Source organism: Hemitrygon akajei, chromosome 30 (assembly GCF_048418815.1).
Source record: "Hemitrygon akajei chromosome 30, sHemAka1.3, whole genome shotgun sequence".
Classification (NCBI taxonomy): domain Eukaryota; kingdom Metazoa; phylum Chordata; class Chondrichthyes; order Myliobatiformes; family Dasyatidae; genus Hemitrygon; species Hemitrygon akajei.
This window is the reverse complement of record NC_133153.1, coordinates 16,997,265-17,011,801: the sequence shown is the minus strand read 5'-3', so window position 1 is coordinate 17,011,801 and position 14,537 is coordinate 16,997,265. Positions and strand designations below refer to the sequence as shown.

At 38.9% G+C, this 14,537-nt stretch overlaps 1 protein-coding gene across 2 annotated transcripts in view; it reads right to left on the bottom strand.

Annotated features, from left to right (window-relative positions):
• LOC140718839 (RNA polymerase II elongation factor ELL2) overlaps window positions 1-14,537 on the bottom strand; it is a 106,245-nt gene that overhangs the window by 78,171 nt on the left and 13,537 nt on the right. For both annotated transcript variants that reach the window (XM_073033046.1, XM_073033047.1), the window contains exon 2: window positions 6,487-6,534. In XM_073033046.1, the coding sequence (XP_072889147.1) occupies window positions 6,487-6,534 (48 nt within the window). The remainder of the gene's footprint in view (window positions 1-6,486; window positions 6,535-14,537) is intronic.

The following is a 14,537-nucleotide window of genomic DNA, read 5'->3' as shown; positions in this document are numbered from 1 at the left end:
CGGTGGAGTCTGTGTGAACATTAATAAAGGTTGGTGTACAACCTTACCTGTAGTTTGCGGTCACTATTCTGAAGAAATTGAGCAGCTCACAATTACCATAAATTCCAGTGTATAAGCCGAGAATTTGGCCCTAAAATTAGGGGGTCGACTTATACAGAGGGTGCCAACTTTGGAAAAACAAATACATGGGAGACAGGTCATATTTATTGGCTGTTTTTGAGTCAAATTTGTTCCACTGTCGACGCATAAATTCTTTGAATAATTTGTTTAAACTCACATCTAGTGGCTGAAGCACGGACATCAAACCACCAGGGATGACTGCAATGTCCGTATTTTCAGCTTTCAATGCTGCTTTTGTCTCACCTGACAAGAGCGCTTTGAACATGTCCCAGACAAGTAACAACTTTTCCTTCCCGAAACCTTCGGGATGTCGACACCACACCTCTTTAACCCACTTCAAGCAACCGGCTACGTCCATCCAACAGCGTTCTTGAACGTAAACAACACCCCGCGGGAATTTTCTGAGTAATCTTTGTTTTTTGTCTCAACACAAGATCACGTCTATTCATAAATCAGGTGCAACAACTTCGCGTAGATTTGAAATTTTCACTGACCCCACGGTGCTTCTTGGCCCATTTCAACACTTGAAATCGAATCATTTCACTGGTAACAATGTATCCGGACAATCGCTGATGATTCGCCCACTCTAAAACTTTTTCTTCCAGGTCTGGCCACAGGCATGTTTTCCCGCGGTTTGTACATTTCATCTATGGCATTTCCCTCAGCGTGTCCTCTGCCTTTCTCCACACTCTCACTTGTTTCTCATTTTCACTAAACTTCTTAGCAGCTACAGAATTATTTGTTCCTTTAGCAAAATCAACAATCTTCAACTTGAAGCCAGCATCATACCACATTCATTTTAATCTTTTGTACATGGTGGTCACAAACTCAATACTGAGTAGACGTACTGATCCCGCCACCCCATGTTATGTTTTAACGAGATTACAACAGGTGCTAAGTGGTGTCACAGGGGTTACATTTCAGATGATTCTTTAACATTGGAGACCTAATCCAAAATTTCCCTCCCTGATTTATTTATTAAGAATTCACTTATAATGCTCTACAATGTGTAGGCCTGCTTTCTTAGCAAGTACTGGTTTACAAAATTTCCCGGTTCCGGATCCGGCAAAGCTGAGTACCGGCATGTGAGATCTTGTGATCTTTTCTGGTTAAATCAAAAATCTCTACAAAAGGAATCGGCTTATACAAAGGTAACATGAAAAAGGCACTTTTTTAACCTTGAAAATGGGAGGTTGTCTTATACTCCAGGTTGGCTTATACTCCGGAATATATGGTAAATGCCAGCTATATTACCTGCTCAGAGACTTTATTGCTGTGTGTATCACTGCTGTCTACATTCCACCGAGAACGAACACCAAGGACACACTAGGAGAGCTTTACAGTATCATCAGCTCTCTACGAAACAAGTGAGATGGTAAAGAGTTAATTTTGTCCTGCTGACATGTAAGAAATTAGCTGTTAAGCTATGTCGCTAGTTTCCCTGTCTCACTTGCAGGAGGTGGTAATCTAATTATACTTTGCTGTCAATTATCTAATCGCGCACATTGTTCTGGGTGTCTGAACTTCTGTTTGAGGTGATCAAGTGGTCTTTGTCTTGGACTATCACTGTTGCTGGGCATGTGACTGTGGGGGTTAGCAAAAAATTGTTTTCTGCACACATGACAAAGATGATATAAAAACCTCTATCTTTGTGCTTCGGCAGAGAGACCTTCGTGGTTGACTCTGAGAGTGCAGAAGGAGGGTTCTCTCTCGTAGCCTGCTACTAATAAAGATGGAAAAGAATCAACTGTGGTACTTGTTTCATTACATCCGGTTAATCACCGTTGTCACAAGTATCCAGATGGTGGTTTCATAATTAAAGGAGACTTCAATCATGTTGAGCTGAAGGACATTTTACCCAAATTCCACCAACACGTCATCATGGTCACTAGGAGAACAAACAGACTGGACCATGTTTATACAAACAGACACAGTAATTACAAAGTTATTCCACACTCTCACCTTGTCCTCTATAACCACATCTCCATTATGTTAATTCCAGTATACCAACAGCTGCTGAAAATGGAGAAACCAGTCAAGAGGACCATCAGTGAGGTAAGCTTTATTCTTCAAAATTGTTTTGAACGGACCAACTCATAGATCTACAAGGAGGCCACCACAGAGTAGACACAGACTTCAAGGAATATGCTTCATTTGTCAATGGCTACATCAGTAAGTGTGTAAACATAGGTACTTCAAGAATGGTCATCTCACGATCCAACCAGAAGCCCAGGCTGAAAGGAAAGATGCACTCCCTACTAAAAGTCCAGGTGCTGCCTTTAAGTCTGGTGACAAGACAGCCCTCAGAGCAGCCAAGAGAAACCTCATCTTAGGCTTTAAGAGAACAAAGACAGCTAAGACCGGTTAACATCACAGGCCGAATACTCAGGGTGTATGCACACCAGCTCACTGATGTCTTCATGCCCATCTTCAGCACTTTGTTCATCCAGGCTGCTGTCCCCACATGCATCAAATCAACCATCATGATCCCTGCATCAAAAAACTCTATACCTTCACAACTAAATGACTGACCACCCAGTGGCACTGACGCCAATCATCATGAAGTGTTTTGAATAGCTGATAATGGAACATATCAAAATTCCATTCCTGTCACATTGGACACTCACCAGTATGCTTAATAATAGAACTGCTCTGCAACAGATGCCATAGCATCTGTCATGCACCTGGCCATGACACACCTAGAAAATATGTCAGAATGCTGTTTCTAGATTTCAGTTTGACATTCAACACTATTGTCCCACAGACTTTGGTGAACAAATTCCTTACTCGTCTATGTAAATGTATCACTGTGCAATTGCTCCTCCCTCCCCAACATCCTCAACACAGGTGTCTCCCAGGACTGTGTGCTGAGCCTATTGTTGTAGAACCTGCTCACACATAACTTCATAGCCAAACACCCAAGCAATCACATCATCAAGTTCGCTGATGTTCACTGTTCGCAACAGTGCTTGAAGAACTCAAGGCCTGGGCATGCAAATATCTTCCTCAATGTCAACAAGACAAAAGAGATGGTTATCAACTTCCAGAGAACATGCACCGCTCACACCCCACTTTACATCAACAGCAAAGCTAGCCAATGCCTCTACTCTTTAAGGAGGCTGAAGAGAGCTAGACTTTGCACATCTATAATCACGTCATTCTACAGCTGCACAGTAAAGAGAATCCTAATAAGCTGTATCACTCCATGGTGCAGGAACTGCACTGCGGCAGACAGAAAGGCTCTATAATGGGTAGTCAAAACTGCCCAATATATCACTGGAGCGAGACTACCTGCTATCAAGCAAATCAGACAGCATCAGTGAGAAGAGAAACAGCACTAACATTTCAAGTCAATGACTTTTATCAGAAGTAATGAGCTTATCTAGGGCAGGTCCTGATCCATCATGACATTGTGAAGGCTTACTTGCCCCAAGAGTATTAATGATGAACACTCCCAGGGGAATTTCATCTAATTTCCTCCATAATGTTTCAAATTAGTGTTTGTTTTGGTCATGACAACACCCGATGAGTAACTGACATGAAAGCTAAACATAAAGAGTGAATCATGCTTGGAAGTGTTCAGAGAAATTCAGTAAAATTGCATACAAGAAACTAATAACAGGAATAATGACTAATGGGAAATGAGGCACAACCTAGTGACACATGTAAAACACTGATAAGAAGGTACAAGATACAGTGTAGATATTAAGAATATGCATTTCAATTGAAATAATATATTCTAATAATTTGCTCTAGAGTTCTAATTTTTCATTACTTTATGACTGCTTCTTCTGGTGGGAGATTCTAGACCAAGGCGCACTGCCTAAAATTAGAGCTAATTTATTTAGGAGATAAAAGGCAAGCAGAAATTTGAAAAATTTTGCACTCAGCTGATACCCACAATTAAACAAAAACACCTGAAGCTTAACAAGTTTAAAATTTCGCAATTCAGGTTTTTTTTTAAAGAAAGATAAATGGGAATTCACGTACAAGTTATCTGTAAACTAATTAAATAAAAGGACTGGTTAGTTTGACAGTTTCCATCTTCTATAATCTTTTACTATGTCATAATTTAAATAACAATGTTGATACCTAACTTGGTGAACTGACAAGTGCTAGCTGTTACAATAAATGATTTACTTTCCCACTAAGAGTAACTTATCAAATATATTTATACACAGATTTCACTATCCTATGGTTCAAAGAATGGGAGAAGGACCATTCCTGTACAAGTCTGCAATAGCAGTTCTCATCTGACAGTGGTGAGGCAAAAAAATTAAGTGTTTAACACCCACAGATTCAGACTGAATTTCATCAATAGGCAAGAATTTTAATGTGCCTCTCTGAACGAATTTTGTTGCCAATGCTAGCCCATGGTATTACAGGAAAGTTACTGGCATGATTAGAGCATTGGCTGATTGATAGGTGGCAGTGAGTGGGTATAAAAGTATCCTTTTCTGGTTGGCTGCCAGTGACTAGCGACGTTCCGCAAGGATCGGTGTTGGGACCTGTTCTTTTTAAGCTGTATATCAATGATTCAGATGATTGAATAGATGGCTTTATTGCTAAGTTTGCAGATAACACAAAGATTGGTGGAAGAACAGGTAGTGTTGAGGAAGCAGGTAGGCTGCAAAAGAACTTAGACAGATTAAAAGAATAGGCAAGAAAGTGGCAAATGAAATACAATGTTGGAAAACGCATGGTCATGCACTTTGGTGGTAAAAATAAAGGAGCAGACTATTTTCTAAACAGGGAGAAAATCCAAAAATCTGAGATGCAAAGGGACACGGGACACCCTAAAGGTTAACTTGCAGGTTGAGTCAGTGGTGAGGAAGGCAATTGCAATGTTAGCATTCATTTTGAGGTCTAAAATACAAGAGCAGGGGTATGATGCTGGGGCTTTACAAGGCACTGGTGAGGCCCCACCTTGAGTATTGTGAACGGCTTTGGCTCCCCATCTAAGAAAATGTGCTGGAATTGGAGAGGGTTCAGAGGAGGTTCACAAGGATGATTCCGGGAATGAATGGGTCATCATACGAGGAATGTTTGATGGCTCTGGGTCTGCACTCGTTGGAATTTAGAAGTATGAGGGGGATCTCATTGAAGCATTTTGAACGTTGAAAGGGTTAGACAGAGTAGATGTGGAAAAGATGATTCTCATGGTGGGGAAGTCTAGAACAAGATGGAACAGCCTCAGGATAGAGGGGCATCCATTTAAAAATGCGATGTGGAAAAATTTCTTTAGCCAGAAGGTGGTGAATTTGTGGAATTTGTTACTACAGGATGTTGGGTGTATTTCTGGCAGAGATTGATAGACTCTTGACTGGTCACAGCATCAAAGGTTACAGGGAGAAGGCTGGAGAGTGGGTTTGAGGAGGGGGAAAATGATCAGTCATCAATGAATGGCGGAGCAGACTTGATGGGCCATAATAGCCTATTTCTGCTCCTATGTCTTATGCTAACATCTCTCCATAATTTCCAATGCACAACCTCTCCTGATTTCTGAAGGTTTACCTCATCCAAGAACCATTACAATTTCTAATTATCCAATTTGTCACCAATACAGCATTAACTAAAAGAATCCCCTAAGCATCAAAATTAACTAAGTTAAATTTTATTTGTTTCTGTAATTCAGAATAACAATAGAGTCACAGAGGAATTGAGTTATTCAGCATGGAAATAAGCCCTTCAGCCTAACTTATTAATAAAAGCAAATATATCTATTCAAGCTCGTTCTATTTTTTATGTTTGGGCCATGTCTCTTTGAACCTTTTCTATCTATGTACTTGTCTAAATGTCTTTTATCCACTGTAATTGTACCTGCCCCTACAGCTTCCTCTGGCAGCTTGTTCCACATGTCCACCACATGTGAAAAAGTGTCTTTTCAGGTCCCCTTTAAATCCTTCCCCTTTCACTTTAAATCTAAACTCTAGTTTCAGACTCCCCTACCCTTGGAAAAATACTGTGGCTAAACACTATGCCTTCATTATTTTATATACCTCGATAAGGTTAGCCTATGTTCCAGGGGAGAAATTTCCAACCTACAGATCCTCTTGCTATAATTCAAGCCCTTCAGTCCCAGTAAAGTTAACTGGTTACCCAGTTTATGTTTGTGAAATCTTCCTGTGCAAATCAGCAGCTGAATTTTCCTATGTAAAAAAAACATACAATTGAAAGTAATTAATTCCATGCTGGTGTTTTTTGGAGGATCCTAGATTTGTGACTGCTTTTATTATAACATACAAATATTATGTACTAGATGTAACCTGAATTTAACATACAGCCTTTCCATCAGCAAAATTCTTCAAAATTAGCACGTTTAAAAAGCTTAAGTGTGAAATGAAGATAACAGAGATTGGTACTTACTCCCTGATTTCCTTGAAAGCAGATTACAGGTTGATTTGGTAAGGAAGCCTAGGAAAGAAAATAACTGTTAGTGTTAAAGAATCCAGTTTTTGAATATAATTTGATAGAATTATACAACACTACAGCCTAAATGACAGGGTAAAATTATCACTGTAGACTGATATTTTACTTTAAGTTCATTCTCTGATGTAGATCCCTTCCATGAAGTCTCCAAGCAAGTCGTTTTGAAAATTCTGTGAGTAAAACGTTGAATGTACTCCATATTCTAAAATTACTCATATTAGCAAAATGACACATACTATTCTTAGAAATGAGTACCTTTGTTGTATAAATATTTCAAACCATTCAACAGAAAATGCCTTCTATTAAGAAAACTCACAACATTCTTTTCACTTTTAATGCATCATAATACACACAAAGGTGGTGGTTTTGTATCACACTTTCTGACTTGGTGATTGATGCTAAGTAAATTACTTATCTGAATTCTAATTATATTCCACTGGTTGCACAAAATCACTGAAAATTTTCAAATGCATATAATGTTTAGTGAACAAGTTCAATTGGAAAAATCACTTTCAAATGACATTAGTTTTGATATTATTAAACTAATTATGCTATTGATACTTAAAATATTTTGCAAAATTAACTACCCATTTACATTTTCAAATACACTTCAAGAATTAGAAGTGACAGAACTATTTTTCACTATTTATTGTGGAAAGTACAAAGATGGGTTGAACCTTATATAAAATTATGGTTCACACACATTTACTATACAGCTACATAAATCATCATAATCATACATCCATCCAAGACAAAATGGGAACAATCAGTCAAATAAAATACATCCAATGTACTGTACATTAGATTAAAAATAATTCAACAAGCTGTATAAAGCTGAAATACAAACGGTATATAGCAAGCAGCAAAAATATTAATGTTTCACTTTATAATCACTTTAAACAATATGAATGACCCAAGCATGAATAATACTCAGAACCTGGTCACATGAATATTGTTCAAAATATAGAAATATTTTCTTTTTATTAAAGGAGGAAATGAGAGTTACTATTTAATAAATCATCTTCAAAATCATGCATATCTATGTGTATAAATTATCTATTCCATAGTCATAGATACACATGGGTCAAAGTGGCATTTCTGTTAAATGTTTTCATATCAGGAAGAAAATAAACCAGTTGTTCTGTGTTTTAAGGAATTATTAAATCAATAAGCCTGCTTATTAAATTCTTGCCCAACATTTCTAACTCCATTCACATAATTAAAAGAATAAACTCTAAATCGTCTCAAAACAATCTGTATGCCCTACTTCTTACTGCCTCCAAAACAAATGCTTAATTCTGTGAAATGCTTGAGATATTTTGCTGGAAAAATATTGAATTCCTATTCGAAATTCCATCCTTAATGTGCAGAACAGATTATTTATTCGTTGACTGGTATGGGTCTCTCACAGGCCAGTGCAATGAATACCAAAATGCATTAAAATTCAGACAAAAAATGTTTTTAGTTCATTGACATCCACTGAACAACTTCAGCACCACAAAATGTAGATTTAATTGTATTCTCCTGTATATAAAGGTTTCCATGATTAAAAACCTTAAAAAACAAATTTGGTCTTAAGCTGGAAAATACATCTAAACTATATATTTCAATACCAGCTCTCTTAGATCTTTGTACATGCCATTCAGTATGAACGCTCAATATTCTGAACTTCTCGTGAATACAGCTATGACTGATTATAGTGTAAGCTAATCTAAATAACTGTTTCCATTTTACTCAGGCAAAATTTGTAAGCTACCATCAAGTAAATCTTCTTCGGTATAAGATCAGAGTACTGTCTACAAGCATCTCTAAGTAAAATCCTGCAAAATGTACAACTCTTAGATCCATTTCAAATCATAGATCAAATATGCAAATGTCAGCTATGAAGAAAAAGCTTAGATTCTAAAATATTTCTCTCTAAAGTACAGTCCTGGCCAACCATCTGCAAATGATATATGTCTTTACAGAAGCTCAAAAAGTAGTTTTATTTTACACAACATTGACCCAGGAAAGAAGTTGCAGTTTATACAGAAACAGAAGACATTCTGCAGATTCTGGAAATCCAGAGTAATACACACAAAATGCAGGAGGACTCAGCAAGTCAGACAGCATCTAGGACAGGAATTAACCGTCAGTTTCTCATGCCAGGACTTTTCATCAAGATTGGAAAATGAAAGAGAAAGATGCCAAAATAAGAAACTGGTGGAAGAGGAAGGGGTACAAGCTTGAAAGTGATAGGTAAAGCCAGGTGAGGGGACAGAAGGTGGCTGGATGGCCTGTTTGGGGCCCTGAATGGTGGTCTAGTTTAGCTACAGCTAAGCTGTCTTGATTGTACCTCTTCCAACCCTGTCACTTGTAAATAAAGTCCATCCCCTCTTCCTTGTTATCAGTCTCCACCACATCTGTTCACAGGAAGTGGCTTTCCTTTCTAGAACATCTTCAAAGAACAGAGTTTCCCTTCCTCTACCATCAATGCTGGCCTCACCTGTATCTCCTCCATTTCCCAGTCATCCTTCCTCACCATAATATTCCACCACCTTAAAGGTGGGGTTTCTCTTATTAACCATAACCCCATGAGCCTCTGCAACCAGGATATCATTCTCTGCAACTTCCACTATCTTCAATGGGATTCCACCACCAAACACACCACTTTCCACAGGGAACACTTTCTCTGTGATTCCTTTGTCCATTTGTCCCTCCCACTGATCTCCCGTCTGGTACTTATCCCTGCAAATGGAACAAGTGTTACATCTGCCTATTCACCTCCTTCCTCACTAACATTCAGGGCACCAATAAGTTTTTCTAGGTGAGCAACACTTCAACGACAAATCTGTCAGGGTCATCTACTGTATCCGGTATTCCCGGTGAGGCTTCTCCTACATTGGTGTGTCCCAACATAGATTGGTGGACCACTTTGTCATGCACCTTCACTCCGTGTATAAAAGGTAGAATTACCCAGTATCAACTATTTTAATTCCACTCCCCATTCCCATTCTAGCACGTCAGTCCATGGTGTCCTCAACTGCCACGATGAGGCCACTCTCAGGTTGAAGGAATAACACTTCATATTCCATTTTGGTATACTACAACCTGATGGCATGAACATAAATTTCTCCAACTTCTGGTACTTTCTCCCCTAGTTCCCCATTCTGGCTCTCTTCTTACCCTATCTCCTCCTCACCTGCCTATCAATCTCTTCTGTTGCCTGTCCTCCTTACCTTTCTCCCATGCTCCATCCTCCTTTCCTATCAGATTCCTTCTTCTTTAGCCCTTTACCTTTTCCACCTATCACCTTCATGCTTCTCATTTTATCCTCCCTTCCTCCACCCAGCTACCTAACCCCTCACCTGGCTTCATCTATCATCTTCCAGCGTGTACTCCCTCCACTTCCCAGAAGCTACTTATTCTTGATTTTCCCCCTTACTTTCTAGTTCTGATGAAGGATCTCAGCCCAAAACAATGACTCTTTGTATTTCTCTATAGATGCCTCCTGATCTGCTGAGTTCCTCCAGTACTCTATGCATGTTACAGCTTATACAGCAACAGTTAAAATTCACTTCAGAATTTGTGTGGTAGGAAGTGAAAAATAAAAGCTAGAATTTCTGCCTTTTGATCTCTTGATTACTAATAATAGATTTATCTTGTAAAATAGAACATTAAAAGCAATGGAAGAATCCATTTGGCTGTGATTTATTCAGGTCAAATAATCAGCTTATTAGTTAATAATCAGTCTGTATTTACAGTGTCTTGTAAAAGTATTCAGCCCCCAAGCCTTTCTTCACATAAATAAGTATTACTGCTAGGGATTTTGATCAACTTCACTGAGAGTTTGTATTTGTGAATAACATACTTTTTTATTTTTCCACAGTACAGCCCGAAAAACTTTTACCCTGCACTATATTTTACAAGTAGGGATGGTGTTACCTGGCTGATGTGCAGAATTAGATATACATCACACATACTACTTAATGTTGAGGCCAAAAAGTTCCACTTTCCTTTTACCTGACCACAAGACCTTCTTCCACATCTTTACAGCATCTTTGAAGTGACACATTATAAAGTCTTTACGGTAAGGATATGCTTTCTTTTTAGCAGTATGTGTGCCTAAATGTAATATCCTGCATCAGTCCAGTAACACTAAAGCATGGTGGAGGTAACAGCATGCTATGGGGATGCTCTTCAGTAGCAGAGACTGGTAATCTGGTCAGGATTGATGGGAAGTTGAATGCTGCTAAATACCGAGAGATCCTGGATAAAAACCTGCTAACCTCTGCCAGAAAACTTAAACTGGCAGTAAGTTTGGTCTTCTAACAGGACAACAGCACAAAGCACACTACCAGAGCAACAATGGACTGGCTTCAAATGGCGAAAATTGTTGTCCTTGAGCAGTCCAGTCAGATTTGTGACCTTAACCCAATCAAACATCTTGGGCAAGACCTCAAGATTACTGTCCACTGCTGCTCCCCAACTAACCTGGCAGTCTGAGCAATTTTGCAAGGAGAAATAGGCATATCTTTCTCCATCATGCAATACAAAGCTAACAGAGACTTATCCAAGAAGACTACTGGCTGTAATAGCTGTAAGGGATGGTTCAACTAAAGTTCAAACTTCAATGTAAAATTTACTTTCAGAGTACATACGTCACCACATACTGTACAACTCTAAGATTCTTTTTCCTGTGGGCATACTCAGCAAATCTTTAGAACAAAGACTGTAAGCAGGATTAATGAAAGAGCAAGAGCATAGAAGACAACAAACTTTGAAAATGCAAATATAAATAAATAGCAATAAATAATGAGAGCAACAAATTTCTGCAGCCCAGACAGTCGATACTAAGTATTGAGCAAAGAGAGATGCATACTTTTGATCTACTAATATTTCAGCTTCTGAATTTTTAGTTTTTCACACTTTAAAAAAAACCATGTGATTGACAAATAAAAATTCTCAGTTCAATTGATCAAAATCCCTGGTTGTAATACTCATTTATATGAACAAAGGGTTCGGGGCAGAATACTTTTATAAGGCACAGTAAATAAGTTATGAAATTAAGGCTGCAAAGGAAAAAGGAAATTGTTTTCAGGTAACAATGTAATTGCAAAAGAATTACATAAAAATAAGAGAAACTGAGTACAGGTGTCCCCCGCTTTACAAATGTTCACTTTATGCCACTTTGCTTTTACAAAAGACCTACATTAGTAACCTGTTTTCGCATTACAGATGATTTTCGCTTTTACAAAAATTCTTCCCATATAAATTAATGGTTCTTCGCTTTACACCATTTCAGCTCAAGAAAGGTTTCATTGGAACACTCTGCCTTTGTAAAGGGTGGGGGGGGGGGGGGAAACACCTGTATGTAAAATATTTAAGTACCTGGAGTTAAAATGGGAGGTAACTGAAAAATGCACAGAAATTTGAGAAGCTCATACAGCTAAATTAATAATTTTACTGAAAGTAGAAATCCTAAGTCTTTCTTTTAATTTAGATTGATCTATTAGAAACAGTGGTCCTTTAGTTCAAAATAAGCCAATTTATGGTTGGAGAAGCTATCGACAGTCAATAGTGTCAACAACATTATTGACTTCAACATTTTCAAACATGGTGGAATCAAGCATTCTTACTATACTGAAGGTTGCTTTAGCCCAATTCATGTCACTTCTGCTGAAAATTAAGGTGTGCATGTAGATAAATAAAAATGATGTCAAATAAGATGGCAGCGACGTACATCGGTGGCTCTGCAAGCAGAAGGAAATTGTACCAGTTTTCTCTTAAATGTACTTTTGAACTACTATTGCTGCAATCTGCATGTAAATTTCCTTTTAACAATGGACTACAAAATTATATCAATAATCTTCAGATCTCACGTTCCATGGTTAAATGCAGAGCCATTAAGCGCGGCGCCTTTAAGGGTCAATGTATGGCCAAAAACGCGGGAAGAGAGGTGGTATTCAAATCAGGCTGAAGCACAAAGGGATGAAGCCTCCTCTGCCTAATATCTTGTTGGCGAATGTACAGTCACTAGGAAGTACGACTGACAATCCAGGGCAAGGTTGCTCTATCAGAGTCAGACGAGGCAGATCTCAACTGAAAACTTGGTTAAATGCAGATACACCAGACGTAGCTATCCGACTGGAAGTTTTCACAATTTTCAGAAATGATCGAACCGTGAACTCTGGAAAGAAAATATGGCAAGCAAAAAATATGTTTTTAGTCAATTCTTGTTGGTGCATGAACATTGGGGTTATGTCAACTTCTTGTTCTGACTTAGAACAATTAACAATTAAACGTAGATCGTTCTGTTTGCCACGGGAGTTCTCATCCATGACCCTGACCACATTTTACATACCACCAGCGGCCAATTACAAACAAGCACTCGTGAAACTGTACATCATTATCTGTAAGGAAGAAACAGCTCATCTCGACACAATTCAAATTATAGTTGGTGACTTTAACCAGGCCTGTTTGAAGAAAAGGCTGAACAATTATCACAAGCATGTAACCTGTTGCACCAGAGGTCCCAACACTAGACCACTGCTACACCATGATAAGTGTAGAGAGCCCATCATTCCTTCCAGAGACCACATTTTGGCAAGTTGGATCTCAGAATCAGAAACAGGTTTATTATCACCGGCAGGTGACGTGAAAATTGTCAACTTAGCAGCAGCAGTTCAATGCAATACATAATATAACAGAGAGGAAAGAATAATAATAAATAAAACAACAATAATAAATAAACAAGTAAATCAATTGCAAAAACAGAAATATTGTATATTAAAAAAAATTGAGATAGTGTATTCTTTTGGCTGTATTCCTACTACCTGCATACAGACAGAACCTAAAGAATAAGGCTCCAGAGATCAAGACAATAAAGAGGTGGCAGAGGGAGGCAGAAGAATGGTTACAGGATTGCCTGGAGTCAGTAGACTGGGCCATGTTCAAGAACTCACCTGAGGACCTGAATGACTACACAAGCGTCATTACAGACTTTATTTGAACAGCTGTGGATGAATGTGTCCCAACGAAATCATTTAGTGTTTTCCCCAATAAGAGACCCTGGATGAGCAATGAAATCCAGAGAGCCAGATCGGAGGCATCCAAGTTTGGAGATCCAGAATGCTATAAGAAATGCAGATAAGATCTCCGGAAAGCCACCTCTCGGTTGAAGTGGAAATTCTGGACTAGACTGGAATCAACAAGGGATAGCTGTGGTAGGGTTTGAATGCCATAGCCTCTTACAGAGTTAAACCCTGTGATACAGGGGACATCAGAGCTTCCCTTCCAGATGAGCTCAATACCTTCTATATTTGCTTTGATCACCAGAACAGGAAGGGACCATCGCATACCCCCATGTCTCCCAATGACCCGTTGGTCTCAGCATCTGAAGATGACGTCTTCATCCGATCTGCCTTATAGAGAATGAACCCAAGGAAAGCATCCGGTTTGAACAGAGTACCTGCCCTAATACTGAAGATCTGTGCCAAACAACTTGCTGGTGTATTCATGGATATCTTCAACTTCTTGCTCTGGCAGTGTGTGGTACCTACCTGCTTCAAGCAGTGTTCCATTGTACCCCTGTATAAATGACTATCACCCAGTGGCACTTACATTCACAATGATGAAATATTCTGAAAGGCTGACATTGAAGCACATCAGTTTCTGTCTGAGTAGCAACTTGAATCCACTCCAATTTGCCTACTGAAACAACAGCTCTACACTAGATGCTACCTCATAGGCTCTTCACACAACCCTGGAACATCTGGATAGCAAAGATGCATACATCAGAATGCTCTTTATCGATTGCAGCTCAGCATTTAACATAATCATCCCCTCAAAACTAATCAATAAACTCCAAGTACCTGGGTCTCAATACCCCCTTATCCAACTGGATTGTAGACCCCAGTCAGTCTGGATCGGCAAAAGCATCTCCTTCACAACCTCCATTAGCACAGGAGCACTGTAGGGATGTGTACTTCATCCCTACTCTACTCACT